Genomic DNA, 17726 nt, shown 5'->3' with positions numbered 1-17726 from the left:
ACCAGTTTGCCCAGAGCCCTCTAGGGGCTGCCAGCCCCAATCCAGCCCCACAGCGAGGGACAGGCTGGCTCAGGGGGGTAGGAATGGGGCAGGGGCCGGTCCCTCTAGGGGCTGCCAGCCCCAATCCAGCCCCACAGCGAGGGACGGGCTGGCTCAGGGGGGTAGGAATGGGGCAGGGGCCGGTCCCTCTAGGGGCTGCCAGCCCCAATCCAGCCCCACAGCGAGGGACGGGCTGGCTCAGGGGGGTAGGAATGGGGCAGGGGCCGGTCCCTCTAGGGGCTGCCAGCCCCAATCCAGCCCCACAGCGAGGGACAGGCTGGCTCAGGGGGGTAGGAATGGGGCAGGGGCCGGTCCCTCTAGGGGCTGCCAGCCCCAATCCAGCCCCACAGCGAGGGACGGGCTGGCTCAGGGGCTCAGGTATGGGGGAGCCCATCTCATCTAGAGGCTCCAGACCTGATCTGCCCCAGGGATGGGGGACAGGATCTAGCTGCGCTGTAACCCATTTACCCAGCCCGTATTTGCCTTTGGCTCCTTGGCGTTGAAATCCCAGATGGTGATGGCGGACGGACGCACAGACGCACAGAGGTGTCCTGTTAGGGGCTACGGCAGAGAGCCCCAGGGGTGGGGCTGTTCTACCTGAGGCAGCAAATAGCCCCATATCACCCCCACAGCCTGAACCCCAAAGCCACAGTTGGCCCAGAGCCAGGAAAAGAACTGGCTCCCAGCTCCTCCCCACCCCTGTCTCTGCTCTAACCACCAGACCCCACTCCCCTCCCACAGTCAGGAAAAGAACCCAGGATTCCTGGCTCCCAGGCTCTAACCACTAACTCCCACTCTCCTTCCAGAGCTGGGATAGAACCCAGGAGTCCTGGCTCCCAGCGCCTCCCCCTACCCAAGCTCTCACCCTTAGGGTATTTCTACACTATGAAATTAGGTCATTTAATAGAGGTTGATTTTTTAGAAATCGATTTGATACAGTGGATTGTGTGTGTGTCCCAGTACTGAGGCTGGCATCGACTTTCGGAGCGTTGCACTGTGGGTAGCTCTCCCCCAGTTCCCGCAGTCTCCCCTGCCCATGGGAATTCTGGGTGGAGCTCCCAATGCCTGATGGGGCAAACACATTGTCGCAGGTGGTTTTGGGCACCTGCCATCAGTCACCCCTCCCTGCAAGGGCAGACAATTGTTTCATGCCTTTTTTCTCTGCGGGCGCCATACTGCTTTCAGCAGACGGTGCAGGAGGACTGCTAACCGTCATCCTCCAACCACCACTTCCGCTGCAACTCTGCTCTCCTGGTGCCATGAAGCCACCTTGCAGGTCCTCTAGGCGACCATTGTCATCCACCACTTCCACTGCCACTCTGCTCTCCTGCAGACACCATAGCACAGCAAGCATGGAGCCCGCTCAGCTCACCGCAGCGGTTCTGAGCACTGTGAACACCTCGCGCATTATCCTGCAGTACGTGCAGAACCAGAACCTGCACAACCAGGCGAGGAGGCGACGGCAGCGCGGTGACGAGAGTGATGAGGACATGGACACAGACTTCTCTCAAAGTATGGGCCCTGGCAATATGGACATCATGGTGGTAATGGGGCAGGTTCTAGCCACTGAACACCGATTCTGGGCCCGGGAAACAAGCACAGACTGGTGAGATCGCATAGTGTTGCAGGTGTGGGACGATTCCCAGTGGCTGCGAAACTTTCGCATGCATAAGGGCACTTTCATGGAACTTTGTGCCTTGCTTTCCCCTGCTCTGAAGCGCCAGAATACCAAGATGAGAGCAACCCTCACAATTGAGAAGCGAGTGGCAATAGCCCTCTGGAAGCTTGCAAGGCCAGACAGCTACCGGTCAGTCGGGCAGCAGGGTCAGTGACCAGGAGAACCTGTTCTTGGGAGAGTTACCCAAAAGGCTTGTCCTAGGGTTTGTGGATAATGACGCCATTAGCAGAAGTTACGCTAAAAATCCCTTTCATTTTAAACATTACAATATTAATTTTGGGGCCTTGTATGTGGCTGGTGAACAGATACCGACCAAGCCTCTGCAGCCGGACTTCGAGGCAGGACGCTGCATGGAGAATACATGAATTTGGTACAGATGGCTGGTAAACACATGAAAGATCGTTCTCTGTTAATCGACTGTGAGGAGTTTGCACAGGGTTACACTTCGTTTGCCTTTGCCCCATCTCCCGCCCAGGACTGCACCGGTCACTATCCCCTAATTAAAACCGGGAAGCTGAGAGCAGAAATACATTTTGGGAAGGCTTTAACAGTCACCGTCAATATGATGGGGGGGTTGACAATGTCATAGTGATAAATCAGAGGAGAAATGTGCTGTTTTGACTATATGTGAACATGGACATCATGCACCAAGGTTTGGGGGGAACAGCACGGCCCCCCAGGGTCTCCAGCACCCACGCAGATGTCTCATCGGGCAGCGAAAGGCCTGAGTAGCCGGCTCCCCCTAGAGCTGGAGGGCAGGGGGTGGCCGTCACTTTTAGAAAGGTTAATTCACAAATGCTGGGCAACACGGAGCCCTGGGCAGGGCTGGCTCTGCCCCCCACTCGAGTCCCCCCACCTTCAAACCCCTGTCACGGGCGGGGGACTCCCACCGGGCACACGCAGAGCGAATCTGAAGGAAGAAAAGGTGCAAATTTCAACAGCGTGAAACTGCCAGGGGGACGCTCTGACCCTGAATCCAAGCAGCCTTCGTTCAATCCCGCGGCCTTCCCTCCCCAAATCCAACTCAGGCCGTTTACATTTGGCACAGGAGCGTCTACACTGGAGGGTTAAAGCAGTTTCACTCCTCTGCTTTACGAATCCCTTTCCTAACTGTTTAGCCGCCCCAGCGAGCCGGTGGGCTCAGCAAAGAGGTCCAGGCGAGAGCTGGGGTGAGCTGTACCCCTCAGCACTCTACCAAAGTCTCCCCACAACAGCCCGGGAGAGATGTCAGGGCGGCTTGGGCCTGGAGCCAGGGATACATCCCAGGAGCCACAGCACCTCCAGGGTAAAGCTCTGCTCCCGCCAGGGCAAACCCACCTGTGCGGACGGGAGTTACTTCGACACTGGCAGCCCCCACTCAGCCTCCCTGCTCCTAGACCAGCACCCAGCAGCCCTGTCGATGCAGCCACTTCTGGGGTGAGGTCAGAGATGGAGCCAGGACTCCTGGGTTCTCTCGGGGCTGGTGGCGAGAGCAAAGGGGGGCTGGGAGCCAGGACTCCTGGGTTCTCTTCCCAGCTGTGGCAGGGGAGCGGCGGCGGCTGGGAGCCAGCTAACTTCCCTTCGCCGTTAGGTGCCCAAACACCGTTAAGGAACTGGGCCTGAGGGTCTGGGCTGGAAGAGACGCTGGGCTGGGCAAGGGTAAGATTCAGACCCGAGTTTGCCCAGCCCGCTGGGTCCCGAAGCCCTGCGGGGGTGGCATTCAGCCATCCCCACCCCCCACCCGGCCAGAGAAAGTACTTAAGCCAGCATGTGAGCCACAGACATGCAGGGGCTGGTGACAGTCCTGACACACGTCCCCACCCCCTGCCCGAGGCTGCCCCGTGCAGAGCAGAGGAGCTCTGCCAGCCAAAGGGCAGCGGGATTACTGACCTGGGGGCTCAATCTGTTCCCCAGCTATTCCCCACTCACAGCCCTGCCACCCATGCAGCCCACCACCCAGCTGCCAGCACCCGGTTGGGATGGGGAAACTGAGGCAGCACCCAGCAGAGACTTGCAATGGGTCTGTGGAAAAGCCAGGAGAACCCAGGAGTCCTGGCTCCCAGCCCTGTGCTCTAACCACCAGACTCCACTCCCCTCCCAGAGCCAGGGAGAGAACCCAGGAGTCCTGGCTCCCAGCCCCCTCTGCTCTGACCCCACCAGTCCCCACTCCCCTCCCAGAGCCAGGGAGAGAACCCAGGAGTCCGAGAGGCCAGCACAGGGCTCACCTTAGTCCTGCTGTTGATGAGGACCCACCCAGCTGGTCGATGCTCCCACGAGGGCGCTGATGGCCTGGCAGCCAGGCTCGCACCCCTCCACCCAGGTGATCTGGTCCCCGCGGATGCTGCGGGAGGGGAGGCCACGCTGGCTCGCCAGCTGCCTGTCCCGGCACTTCCCGCTGCGGCCCATGCCCTGCGCTTCACCCAGGAACCATCCTCCCAGCGCCACCTGGCCAGCTCGCCTGCCGCTGAGCCCCCGTTCTCCAGCCGCCATCGCTTGGTAGCTTTGCAAACACTAACAGGTGCCAGCCGAGCCTCAGGAGCTCTGCCCCTCAGGGGCTGTGGGACCACGGGCGAGGCCCTGGCTGTCTCTGCTTCCCCAGACCCAGCTCTGCTGCCACGTGGCCTGGCCCGCTGCAGCGAAGGCTACGTACAGCCCCGAGCACTGGCCGGGACCCGGTCAGCAGCAATAAGACACCAGGAGGCCAGAGCTGGAAAACATTAATACTTTATGAAGAAGTCACATTTTCACAACTGAAGTTGGAGGGCTTTTTCTTTAAAGAGAAGAAATTTCACAGGGTGTGAATTATAAGCCGGGTTGGATCCAACCATCTCTCCCTAACCTGCCACAGTTTCAAGAGGATTTGGAGGGAGCCGCTTGTATCCTCCCACCAGCGCCCTGGGACGGGCCAGGCAAGAGGCGAGTGCGAGGAAAGCCACAAAGGCAGCAGCCTCCCATCCCCCCACCCCCCAATAAATAACAGCAGCTTAAGCATAAGAACACAAGAGACGAACCCACCAGAGCTCACAGCCACACGGCCAGGGGTCGCCCCACCTCTCCAACAGTGGCCCGATCATTGCTCCCTTCCCACCCCCGCTGGAGCTTTTCAACGAGGCGCAGCCTGATTCAAGGACAGAGACCCCAAGGCTCTCAGAAGGGAGGTGAAGGCGACTTGCTCAAGACGGACGTGCTGGGCTCCCCGCCCCCTCACCACACACAGCACTGGCCCCAGCCCAGGCAGGACACTGGCAAGGCCTCACCAGTGACACTCGATTTGATCTACCCCGGGGCCCAGCTGAGAATTTCAGGACAAGAGGCGGGGGGGGGGGGGGGGGTGTCACGCACGGCCAACCATATAAAATGAAAGAAAAATTTCAGCTGCCTGTAAGTAAAGACCGTGATTGACAACGGCAGGAGGAGCATTTCCATCTTCTAATGAAGTTTGTAAATGGACATTACCCCCGCGTGTGGCACTCTCGAACGGGAGAGGGGATGGCAGCGATCTGGGACACGCTTTGTGAGTGGTCAGGGCTGCTCGTCCGTCAGGCGACTGAGGTGCTGGGTTTTTCATAACGTTCCTGGTGGAAAACCCAGGCTGGCAGAGGGACGTTGAGCCGAACATAGCCGGAGTGTAGCCAGCTCTCTCTTAACTATCCTGAAACTCGTCAGCATATTAAGCTCAGAAGCTGGGAATGGGTGACAGACGGGATCACTTGCTGATTCCCTGTGCTGTTCACCCCCTCTGGGCACCTGGCACTGGCCACTGCCAGAGAATAGGATCCTGGGCTAGACAGACCTTTGGTCTGACCCAGCATGGACCCACACCTCTGAGTTTTGCCAAGACATCTGAGCGCTGGAAATTGAAAGACCTTTGTCAATTGACTTGAGAAGGTTCTTTGCTTGAGAAGGGCGAGGTCCCTCGGGCACAGACAAACAGATGGCGAATAAATGCAAATAAATGCAAATTCTCTGGGGTTTTCAAATTCTCAGGTGGTTTAGGAATTCTTGCCTCATCTTCATCTGTCACTTGCCACAACAACAGGCAACGTGGGGAAATGAACCATCCTCCTAAGTCGCTCTGAACAGTTTTGAGACTGCTCTGAAAGGCACAGATTCCTGGCCCGGCCTCGGAGCGGCACGCTGAGGGAATTCACGTGACCAGTCATATGGCACAGAGAAGCTCCCTAGCACAGAGCGGGGCAGCAGTTGTAAATTCCAGGGCCTCTTGGTCTGAAAGAAAGTTGATTCTTTCTGAAACGCACAAAACCTCTCGCAGGCACCTTCTACTTAATTAGCGAATGTCGCCGGACTGCACCAGTCACCGTATTCGGCTGAAGGGGCTGCTAAGAGCTTGGCAAAGACGATGGCCCAAGCTGGACGTTGAGCGTGTAGAGTTCGCTGATCTCGTCACAATACAGAAGAACCTTGAAGTTACGAACCTCCCAGGAACAGAGGCTGTTTGCAAGGCTGAACAAAACGCTGGGGTCCTTTCAAAAATGTACAGCTGAACATCAACTTAACAGAGCTTTGAAACGTTCCTCTGCAGAAGGAAAACGCTGCCTTCCCTTTCTTTTACTAGCTTACGTTTAACACACACTGTCCTGCATTTCGAGTTTTGGGGGTTTTTTGGTCGTTGCCTGATCGTATATTCCCAGTTCCCAGCGAGGTGTGCGGCAGACTAATCAGTTCGTAACTCGAAGGTTCTGCTGTAATTTGGTTTTGTCCAAGTCCCCCCACAACTTCCCACACAGGACAGTCTGGCGAATGATGCAGTGAAGTGCATTTAAATAAGCCTGTGTTGCTGCCAAAGGTGGAGCAAAGCCCTTCTCTCCCTGTCACGGAGGGCCCCCGTCTGTAACAGGACCCTTTGGTTTAGCTCTGCAGAAAGTTGTTTCTCCCTCCCAAAAGAGCCTTTTATCTTTCCAAAAATGCTCTCCTGGGGGTAGATTTCAGCACAAAAATTCTCCCTTGAAAACGTCACCATCATAAATACTAGCAAACAGCGATAGCTTGGCAGTGTCCCGTCAGTGGCTTGATTCGTCCACAGCCAGAGACGTGTTTGGCGTTTTGTAACTCGGAAAGCAGTGCTGGCAACCAACCCTCAAATTACCTCCCATGGAATCAGAAGGGGGAACTTGCTTCTTACGGTTCAGTGTCACCTTTGTTTTTACCTCCGGCAAAAAGCTCCCCCCGCACATCCAGCGTACCCGCCTGTTCCAGCTTGGCAGCCAGGAAGGGCCGTTTCTTTTGCGCGAGCACCCACATTCTCCGAAGAGAAGCAGCTGCTGCTTTTCCCTGCAGTTGCTGATGGGGTGAGGAGGACATCTGTAGTGCAATACAGAGACCGCAGATTTTCCATTTTGTCACATCTTGCAACACTGCCAAGAGGATAGGCCGTGATTCACCGTGGCGACCTTCCAGATGGATACGGCCGTTTGGCGCACTCAACACACAGGCTTGGGGTTTAGACGAGGCAGCGTGACAGAGAAAACCCGCTGGCCAGTTCAGGTTAAACGCTCGGTTTCCGCTGCCAATTTGGTGACGTTTACGCCCAGGCGCATTCATTTGTGGCTCCGTTTCCTTCACTAATGAGAAAACGGGCGGGGGTGATGCTCTCTCCAGAACTTCAGCGCATCACGGACTGAACTGAATCACACACGTTTCGTGAGGGGAGCTGGCGGCCCCTGAGAAGCCAGGAAGGGCCACAGTTGGCCCGTGGGCCGCCTATTGAGTGTCACAGGTTTGGCAGTTACCGCAGGAGGGCTCTGGGGGTCATGCGATGTTCTGGGCCAAGGATCAGGAGACAGACCCCAGGGCTGTAGCCCAGCTGAGCTGTCCGAGGGGGCCAGGAATCACTGCTGCCGGAAGAGGCGAGAGGGATGGGGAAGGAGCACAGGCGAGGGGCTGCACGAGGACAAAGCAGACAGGCTCTGGCTGCTCAAGGAGGTTTTACGCCTCTGTCACCACCTCAAATCCAACCCTGCAGCCGTGGGCCAGAGTCAGCGATGGCTGCAGCCAGACTCTGCCCAGGGCGAGCCCCTCTCAGCCGGCTGAGCCAGAGGCTGTTAACATTCAGAGCACTAGGTGATTTAGGAGCCCAGATCCTATTGGCTTTCAACAGGCCTTTGGAGCGTGTCACTTCGGCACTCTTGAGAATTTGACTGTAGGTCTGGACCCAGAGGGGCCGGATTCGAACCAGCCCCCCCCCCCAGGAGAAGGTGCTACCAGCACATTATCCCGGCTCAGGAGACCTGGACTTTCCTGCCCAATAGGCGGCTTGGTTTGAGATGCGGCTGTGCTGTTACATCTGCCGTGGGGTTTTAAAACCCAGATCCCCGCGCTCGCCCAAGGGTTTCAGTGCCTCAGCTGCAGAGCCCAAGGGACTCTCCCACAGGAGCTGGGACTAAACCCAATGGCAGAGCGGCTCCCGCCACAGGCACTGCACCAGACTCAACCCTTCGAGAGCAGCTGCCAGCGAAGTCAGAGTCCCGGAGACAGGAGTGGCCCCATCCGCCAATGGTCCAGTGTTCAGCTACAGCATTTCTAAGGGAAAGCACAGTCCGCCCAGCCCCAACTGTCCGTCTGTCACCCCAGAACGTCACGCCGCCCGGGGCAGGGCAGACGTCGCAAGCACAGTGCTCGGGAGCGCAATGCCTGGCTGGCGGAAAAGCAGCGAGATGAGGCGGAGCCAAAGGAGCCAGACCCCAGCTTCAAAAGCAAAACCAGTTTAACAGAAATCCCAGCCCAGCCTAGAGTGCCCGGCAAGCCACATGCTGCAGGGAACCGCTTCCCTGCTCCCACGCGTGACAGGCAGCCCCCAGGCTAAGACACCCCCTACCTGCCTAGCTCCGAGCAACGGGGCAGCAGGAGACAACCCCAACGAACCATCTCCCAAGGAGAACCCGCTCCCCCCTCATCCTGGTGCTCACCCAGGGGAACTCTCCTACCCAGAGCAGCAGTTAGCTCCAGGAGGCTGGCCTGGGCCCCGTTACGTCATCACTGAGCCGGGCCCGCGCCAGCCTTGGGTTGAGGGGGACGAGCAGCGGGCAGGGAGCGGCTAGCAGACAATGCCATGGCTGCACACAATCAAACGGGCAGTTTGCCAGAGGCCCAGGGCTCGTGGGCCACACGGCTCAGGAAGCAAGGGGCTCAGCGCGCGAGGCACGTGGTCCTGGGAAGAGAAGAGAAAGTGCTTCAGCCCGGGGCCCCGGCTGGCCACGATACAGAGCTGTGGAGAGAAGAGAGAGTCAGTCTCCGCAGCCGAGCTCGTGGGCAACTCCCGCAGGGGTCTAGGGGATTTGACAGACAGCTGCCTGGGAGGGAGGGCCGGAGGGAGTCGGGGCAGGGGGGAGTCCAGCAGAGAGAGACGAGCTCCAGCCTCTACACCCACCCACCCAGCACCACGTGCCCCAGGCCTGCCCTACTGCTAGGGGGCTGCGGAGGGAGCCAGCTCCACAGACTGTCAGTCGGAGTCTGGACAACCTGCCCCCCAGGATACCACGGCCGAGCCCGTGCGCACGTGGCTCCCCCCAGCTTACTTGCAGACAGACTCCTGGTGCCTTCGCACTTAGCACCTGCACGGCTGCTTGCTCTGCGTCTGGGCCCCGCGGGGCTGTCGCAGGTGGCGCAAGGAGGTGTCTCCATACTGGATGCCTGAGCCCATCCTCTCGGGGTCCAGTTCACCTGGGCAGACAGAGCAGCGCTCAGCAGGGTGGGACGCACGAGGGAGGAATCTTCACCAGGACCCTGCCAGGACAGGCGGGGCCCAGCCGTGGGTTCGCACCAGCACCAGCCAGGCAACTCCCGGGTGCAGTCACTTGCTAACAGACTCCAGCCTCACTACCGTCTCCGAGATCGATCTGGGAGTGGCCGCCACGGTGGGCTGGGAGAGCGGACACCCTGCGGGCGCCAGAGAACTGCTGCCACAAAGCGCAGGGGGCGTAGGGCAGCGCCGCGCTCCTGGAGAACTGGGCCAGACCCCCGCCTCTGCCCTACTTCAGAACACGCCTGGGGCCCCTGGCCTCAGCCAGACCCCAGACCATCATCTGTCTCCATCACTCTTCTTATTACTGGAAACCCGTTTCCCTTCCTGGCTGGGATGCTCAGGTTGGAAACACTTCAGGGGGAAGCGTGGGGCTGTGTCGTGCCCCCAGGGTCCCCCGCCAGCTCCACCCTCGTACCTGATTCAATTTTGTTTAGTATGGTCCTGGCACATTTTAAGAAAGCTTCTTCCACGTTCTCCCCGGTCAGTGCGCTGGTCTCCAGGAACATGAGTTCTGCCGAGGCGGAGAGAGAAATGGCAGGAAGGTAACCCGGGTGCGGCTCCCAGCCCGATTCGCCGCAGTGCCCCGCTAAGCCTGGGAAAGCCGCAGCTGGGTATCATGAGACAACGCTGCTCCTTGCCCCGCCAACACACACAATGGAGCCGCCCCTCGCTCGGGATCCCACCCGGCCAACACACAGAACGGACCCGGGGAGCAGGACCTGGCGCAGCCAGTCCGAGGCAGGGTTCTAGCTATGGAGTCCGAGCTCCCCCTCCTGGCCACACAGCACCAGCGACAGGCTGCCACTCCAAGCAGCTCTGCAGAGCTCCCCTGCCTGCCCCAAGGGGCCAAGCGCAGCTGCCACTCTCCCCTCAGCGCTCAGCAAAGGAGCGACCTGCCTCCAGGGCTGGGGCAGCACCCCAGGGCTGATGAGCCCTTCTGGGGGGCCACGGGCGTGGCCAGGACTCCGGTGCTACCACTCACGGGAAAAAGATAGCGCCTGCTAGCAGCACCAGGCTCCTCAGCATCCGCTCTGGGGCCAACCCTGCCTGCCAGGGGACAGCACCCCCTGCCAAGCCCTCCACCCCCTAACACCGCCCTGGGGCCAGTCCTGCCCGCCGGGGCAGAGCACCCCCTGCTGAGCCCCCCACCCTGTCCCCTAACACAGCCCTGGGGCCAGCCCTGCCCGCCGGGGCAGAGCACTCCCTGCCAAGCCCCCTACTCCCAAACACCACCCTGGGGCTAGCCCTGCCTGCCAGGGGAGAGCACCCCCCGCTGAGCCCTCCACCCTCTAATACCGCCCTGGGGCCAGCCCTGCCCACTGGGGGACAGCACCCCCTGCCGAGCCCCCCAACACCTCCCTGGGGCCAGCCCTGCCCACTGGGGGAGAGTGCCCCCCTGCTGAGCTCCCCACCCCCCAACACCGCCCTTGGGCCAGCCCTGCCTGCCGGGGGGAAGCGTCCCCTGCTGAGTCCCCACTCTCTGCCCCACAGCACCCCCTAGTGCCACCCTGGAGCCAGCCCTGCCCGCTGGGGGAGAGCACCCCCTGCTGAGCCCCCCACCCTGTCCCCTAACACTGCCCTGAGGTCAGCCCTGCCTGCCGAGCGAGAGTGCCTCCTGCCAAGCCCCCCTGGGGCCAACCCTGCCTGCCCCCACACCACTTTCCATAGCTCTGTCCCCTGCTGGACCTGGCCTGGCTGCGCGGAGATCACAGGACACTCTCTCACCACTGAGGCCGGGTGCCATGGCAAAGCAGGCAGGGGACAGGAACATCCCCAAGGACCACCCCTGCTCCATGCAAAGGGCCAGGCAGGGGCTAATGAGCCCCCAGAGCAGCCCTGCCTGCACCCTGCCTTGGTACCGTTCTCTTGCGCGAAGCGGGAGGCTTCCAGGAAGGTCACTTCCCGGTCCGCATCCAGGTCCTTCTTGTTCCCGCAGAGGATGATGACAATGCTGGGGCTGGCGAGGGTCCGAGCGTCCGTCAGCCAGTTGGTCAGAGCGTTGTAGGTCTCTCGGCTGCAACACAGGACAGAGGGGTCAGTGGGGAGCAACCGGGCACTTCTCACAGATCCCGGATTGGGGGCTGCCCCCCAGGCCCTGGCTTGCCAGAGGGGTCCCTGTGCAGCGCCCGCTGCTGGCACTGACCTCGGGCGCAGGCTGCACGGACCCGGGGGCAGCGTGTTCCTACGTGGCCAGGTCGAGGAGCAGAACAGAACTGGTTCGGCTCGGCCGCTGGGGTGGGACCGGCCCGGCTCCCCAGCCCGGATGCTCAGCCTGGAACGAGGGGAGGCCTGTTCGGGTCCCGTTTCTGTGGCTTTAATCTAGTTCTGTGTGGAAACCTGCCCAGGGAGCTCGGCCCGTTCCTGGGAGCCCCAGCTGGGGGTGGGGTGGGGGCAGGGCATCGCATCGACCCACAGCCAGAAGTCACCCCCCCGCAGTGATGAACACCCACCTGGTGATGTCGTACACCAGCAGGGCCCCGGCTGCACCGCGGTAGTAGCTGCGCGTCACTGACCTAGAGGGCGAGGAGAGAGACTCGGAGTGACCAGCGGGGCGATTTCAGGGCAGCTGGGAGCACAGCCCCGTGGGAAAGGGGGCGGGGGAAGGCGTCGGGCTGCTGGGTAATGGAGGAGCCAAAGGCACCAGGTGGGTTTTTGCAGGCCGCCCCACAGAGGACAGGGCCAGTAAGAGGAGCCAGCCACAGACACTGGCCAACCTGCCCCAGGGCTGAGATAGGGGCTCAACCACACAAGCCTTGGACCCTCGGGGGGGCGGGGGGGCGGTGGGGTTCTGTGCTGTGGCCCCTGCCCCACGGATCCATCTCAGACTGGAGCAACCTTCCATCACCCCTGGCTGGAGCCAAACTGGAACGAGATCCTTGAGCCTGCCAGTGCCCCCGAGAGGGGAAAGGCCCCTGGCCCTGCCAGCCCCTCCCTCCAGGGACAGAGGGGAGCTGGTGTTCCCAGAGGGGAGGGTCCTGCGTTCCAGCGCCTGCCCGGGGTGGATCGGACCCAGCGTCCTAACGGGGAACAGCCCCACACCCCAAGACCAATGGGAAGGACGATGTCTCTCTGCACTGCTCTTGGGAAGGGGGCTCCCCATCAGAGACGCGGCCATCGTCCATACCCCTCAAGCTCTGGGGAGACCCAGAGGAGCAGAGACCCTGCTCCGTGCCCCTGGCCCCACGCCGCAGCCCCACAAGCAAGCAGGCTCAGGGACTCAGGGCTTTTTAACTCGCACACACAGGCAGCACCACAACAGGGAAGGCTACAAGCAGCCAGGCTGGGTGGCAGCGTGGCCTAGTGGGCAGGACACTGGGCTGGGAGTCAGGACAGCTTGGCCACTGACCTGCCACATGACCTTGGACAAGTCCCCACCCATCCGTGCCTCGGTTTCCCCTCTCACCCTTTCTGGGTCTTGCCAGTTTGCAGGGGAAGGCCCAGGCACAATGGAGGTACCCGGTCTTGGTCGGGGCCCTCTGAGTGCTGCCGTAATGCAGAGCTGCAATATGGGCAAGACTCCAGACTAACTCTAGGTACAGCATCCCGCTGTCTGCACACAGGCCTGTCCTGTTACACCGGCACAGAGCGTTGTGCTGTGCTGGTGAGCACCTGCCACGTCCCGCCCCAGAGGTGGCTGCATCTCCATGGCAATGGCAAAAGCGACTCCTGTCACTCTCCGATTCCACTCAACTCCCACAGCCGCTTTTACATAGGCAAGACTCCCCTTTCGCAGGCTCCTGGGACCACCACCAATACTATCCCCCGTCTCCAGACTTAGCCTGGAAGGCTGGCTGCTGCAGCACCCTGGCCTCGGACATTACTCCAGAGACATTTCAAATGGTCAGTCACTGGATAGGTGGGTTTTACCTAAACCGTTCCTGTCCTGCCGTGTCCCAGATCTGCAGTTTCACCGTTTTCCCACCGACGTTCACCACCTTCGATCCAAACTCCACTCCAATGGTGTGGTTGGAATCCTGCTTGACTGGAGAAGGGAGAGATTCCAAGTCAGTGACAGACCGAGAAGCCCCTGGTCTCCTAGGGGTCAGCTACAAAGCGGAACCACTGCAGGACCAGGAGCTTCCTGTCCAAGGGCTGATACCCAGGAGCCCTGAGTGACCTGCGACTGCTTCAGTCTGATTCCTGCGCAGACTGGAGGCTCCAGCTGCTGCAGAGCGACGTGGTGAGGGGAGCGAGTCACATTATTTTTAGGGCCTCCTGAAGTGATACAGTATGAGCAGGAGGTGCACAGTGCAGACAAGCTTTCCCTCCCTGCTGGTGCCCCTCACTGCACCCCCCGCTAGACCACCCCTGGCCCCCCCAGCTCTGCCGGTGCCCCTCACTCCCGACCTGCAGCCCCTGCCAGCCCAGCCCTGCTCCCCTCCCAGCTCTGCCGGTGCCCCTCACTCCCGACCTGCAGCCCCTGCCAGCCCAGCCCTGGCCCTCACAGCCCTGCCGGTGCCCCTGACTCCCAACCTGCAGCCCTTGCTAGCCCAGCCCCTCGCAGCTGCCCCCACAAAACTGTTGGTCCAATACAGTGCTGTCAAAAGCAGGGGACCAGCACACACAGATGCCTGCTTTTGCCTTCCCACTGTTGGAAAATTTGCCAGATTGAGCCAACTTTGCGGTTTTGGTCCAGCCCGCGAAAACACGATTCGGTGGCGCAGCAGCATGAAGGGTCCTGACCCAGTGCTGCCATGCGATCGCCCAGCCCCCGGGAGTCACGTCACCTGAACAAAAAGCCAGGAACGCCCCAGCACCCCACTGCGGGAGCGTCAAAAGCGAACGCAGGCAGCGGTTATACCCCAGCACAAATCTGCTCACACAGGGAGCCAGCAGAGATGATGTGTCAGTACCCAGAAAGGGGGGTGAGGGTGCAGTGTGCGCGCAGTGTGTGCGCGTGCACCACAAAGCGCCCTTTTCATTTCCTTGGCACGGTTAATCCACTACCCACAGTGTGTGAAAATCAAGCACCGGGCAGATTCGTTACCAACACGGGAAGCCCCTTTGGGATACAATTTTGTAATTTGCTGAACACACGGAGGAAGCCAGGGTTGTGCAAAGACATTTGCAATGAAAACCACAGAGCAGCAGGGGTTTCACGCTGGATTTCCAGTTAGTCTAGTCGAGCCGTTTCAGCTTTCCCATAAAAAAAATAGGAAGAAGGTTTTCAAGAAGGCTGAAGTTTTAAAACGTCGTGATAAAAAAACCCACCACCACACGTTTGGAGGTAAAAACTCCCACTCTTTCGTCAGCTTCTTTTGTAAAAGGCAGTTCTGGAGCTGAAGGGCAGATCAGGAGGCAAATTCAATTGTCCTTCTGGCAACAAGCGTGCAGGAGAATCTTCCTCTTTGGATGAGCTCCGAGGGTCTCGGGTATCAGGAAACACCAGAGCAGAACAGAAATCAGTTCAACTAAACACAGCACTGGCCACAGTAACAGGGCTACTTACATTTATTCTCTATAAACTGATGCAGGAGACAGGACTTCCCGGTACCAGCACTTCCTATCACCAGGAACTTGAAGAGGAAATCTGAAGAACAAAATAAGCACAGATGTAACACTGGAGCATGGGCTGTGGGGAAGGGGCAGCACGTTCTGTTTAAGGGGGCTGGGGAGGTTGACGAAAAGCAGAGCACCTTCTTAACTAGTCTTTAGAAACACGCACGGAGAAACATTACGCGCAGTGCTCTCCTGCATCAAACTCCCCGGTGACCTCATTTCCCCACACCTCACTACAAGGGATAGTGACGCTTCCTTTGGCCCCGTGTCTCGTTAGACAAAGCGCGCTGAGGTGGGGACAGTCTCATCCTAGGTGTACGTACAGCGTCCAGCGCAACGGGGACCTGACTCAGCTTGGCGTCTTTTGGCACCGCTGTTAATTTAGCATTATTTACACCCCACTGGGCGTTAGGCCAGCTCCCTTCTACTCGCACCAGGGCACGGATACCGATCGGCATGCCGCGGCCATCACCAACAGCCAGGTGTGCACACGAGGAGCAGAGACACAACGCTGCTCAGCCCAGAGAGAGGCCTCCAGGCATTAGGGGCTTGAGCCTCCCAGGTATTAAGCTAGGCCCCAGTCCCACTGCAGTCCAGAGCGTGTGAGGTCACAGGTTCAAAACCCCTACAAGTCTTACTGGCAGGAGATGAGGTTATTACCGAATTAGAAGGCGTTCACAGGAGGCCAGTCAGAACCATCAACGGCCTGGACCAACAGTCCTGTGAAGACAGTGGGACTGGTTACCTCAGAAAGGAGACGAGCATGGGGTGGGGGGTGTTTGATAAAATGGTCAGTCTAGAGAAGGGAGACCGGGAGCTTCCGTTCTCCTTGGCTGGTCACTCACGCACAACGGGACCCCAATGTGATTCAATGGTGGGAAATGCACAGCTGGCCAAAGGACAGACTTTTCCCACACACCATGGTTAGACTGTGGAATTCCCTACCACATGAAGTTGTTGAGACCAAGAACTAAGGAAGATCCAAGAAGAACCAGAGTCATTATAGTTAATGAACAGTTTTAGAAGGGTCATTAACCCTCCTCCTACTCAGGGCTTAAGCAAGTGAACTATTAGAAACCAGCATGAGACATAACGCGGGGGCAGATTATCCCATGGCTGCCGCTGTCCTTGAAACTTCTAGCACCAACCACTGTCAGAGCCAGAACACAGGCTGAGACAGGCCTCGGGGCTCCTCCATAAGCACCTGCTTCGGCCAGCTGGAGCCAGGCTGCCCAGCACCATGAGGTGGATCCCTGGCATGGCAGCACAGGCAGGGGAATCCAGGCCCTCGGCCTTTCCCCAGGGCTAAACGCAGTGTGCAGAGACCTTAGGGGCAGTTCTTGCCACGGTCAGAAGGGAAGGCCAGAAACAAAACACGAGTTCGAATGAGATCAACGGATTTCCCAGAGCACTCCGCGCCATCTGCCCTCCCGCGGGTGGGCACCGGACAGAACCGTACCATATTACCCCCACTCCCGAGAGCCTCCCATTACAACAGCGTCCAGGGAGATCTCTTGGGCTGAAGTCCCACACTCTCCCGCCAGCCACCAGCCAGAGCCAGTTCCTTCCGGCTGCAGTGCGAAGCGCGATCTCTGGCTCAGATTCTAACTGTCCCCGGTGGCACGACGGTAAAGCCTAGAGACCCCCCTCTGCAGGGTGCCCCCCACACAGAGAAAGGCCTTACCTCCATGCAAAAGCCGTGCCACTTTACCTATGCCAGTCTGATGGGGGAACAACCCAATCCTAGTGTGGGCCCAGTCACCCCGCGGGACATGCTCCACGTGGGAAGGGGAACGAGCTGCCCCGGTAGATGCTAGGTCCGGGCCAGCTGGCACGGCCCACGCGGACAGTCAAGCTGCTCTGGCTATTTCGACCATGCTAGCCAGACTGAAGGGAGAACTGGCACCACTATCCAAGTAGTGATCCCCAGAGCCATACTCAAGCTCACGCTGCCGGTCGGCCCGTCAGCCTGGGTAACCCACTTCCGAGAGGCGGTAGCGAGGTCGACAGAAATTCTACACGGGGGTCAGGTCAACTTAACTGTCTCTCAGGAGGTGGAGTTTTCACACGATGCCGACGTACGCACCCAGCGTAGACCAGCCCGCAGACTCCCATGGGCGGAAGCTGTTTTTAAGTCTCACTGGTGCTTCGCTTATGAATCTAAAGTCTTTTTCATTTACCAGAGGCACATTTGGAAGAATTTGCAAGCAAGAGTCATTGCGTCGAAGCCCACATCAATGCTACTCGACTGGTGGGTCACAACCGAAGGCAGCCGGGGGGCATAAGGCACAATTCTGGTCCAATCTAAAGCCACAAACCCCTCTCTCCGCCCGTCCCCACACACCTTTCCACTTCCAGAGCAAGCCTTCGCCCTCAGGATTACAGAGACTTATTCTCATCAGTGGATTTTTGGCATCAGATGAGGGGTTGCCATGTGGAGCAGGCTCCATACTATACATGGAGCATTCCCTGCTCCCGCGCCAAATTACCACCTGTCCAGGTATTCACACCGTTTGGATCTGGAGACAGCAATTCTACTCCTCACCTGTGTACCCGCACCATTAAAAACACATGGGTGGGGGGAGGCGTCAGTACATATATGGCCCCACGACTGTGGTACCCGAGCACGTCGATCTATACCACTCGCCCATTGGCAGGAAAGCATTTTACAGATGAGGAAACTGAGGCAGGGGCTCACTCTGTGTCTCTCCCTCCGGTCACCGTTCCCAAGTCAGGCTGTTTGTTTACACTCAGCTCAGTAGGCGGTTT

General features: G+C 59.2%; 1 protein-coding gene across 1 annotated transcript; it reads right to left on the bottom strand.

Moving 5' to 3' along the window:
• Positions 1 to 4404: 4404 nt before the first annotated feature.
• On the bottom strand, positions 4405 to 16804 carry LOC116833841 (ras-related protein Rab-4B; the record flags this gene model as incomplete). The annotated part of the gene is made up of 8 exons (XM_032795610.1): positions 4405 to 8921; positions 9232 to 9376; positions 9874 to 9969; positions 11318 to 11472; positions 11909 to 11971; positions 13326 to 13440; positions 14908 to 14988; positions 16642 to 16804. Coding segments are annotated over 7 exons (789 nt in total), but the record flags the coding sequence as incomplete, so codon positions are not given.
• Between the last annotated feature and the right edge of the window lie 922 nt (positions 16805 to 17726).

This window comes from Chelonoidis abingdonii, chromosome 11, assembly GCF_003597395.2.
Source record: "Chelonoidis abingdonii isolate Lonesome George chromosome 11, CheloAbing_2.0, whole genome shotgun sequence".
In the NCBI taxonomy this organism is placed as follows: domain Eukaryota; kingdom Metazoa; phylum Chordata; order Testudines; family Testudinidae; genus Chelonoidis; species Chelonoidis abingdonii.
Note: the sequence above shows the minus strand (reverse complement) of the source record. Positions and strands in the feature narration are given on the sequence as shown.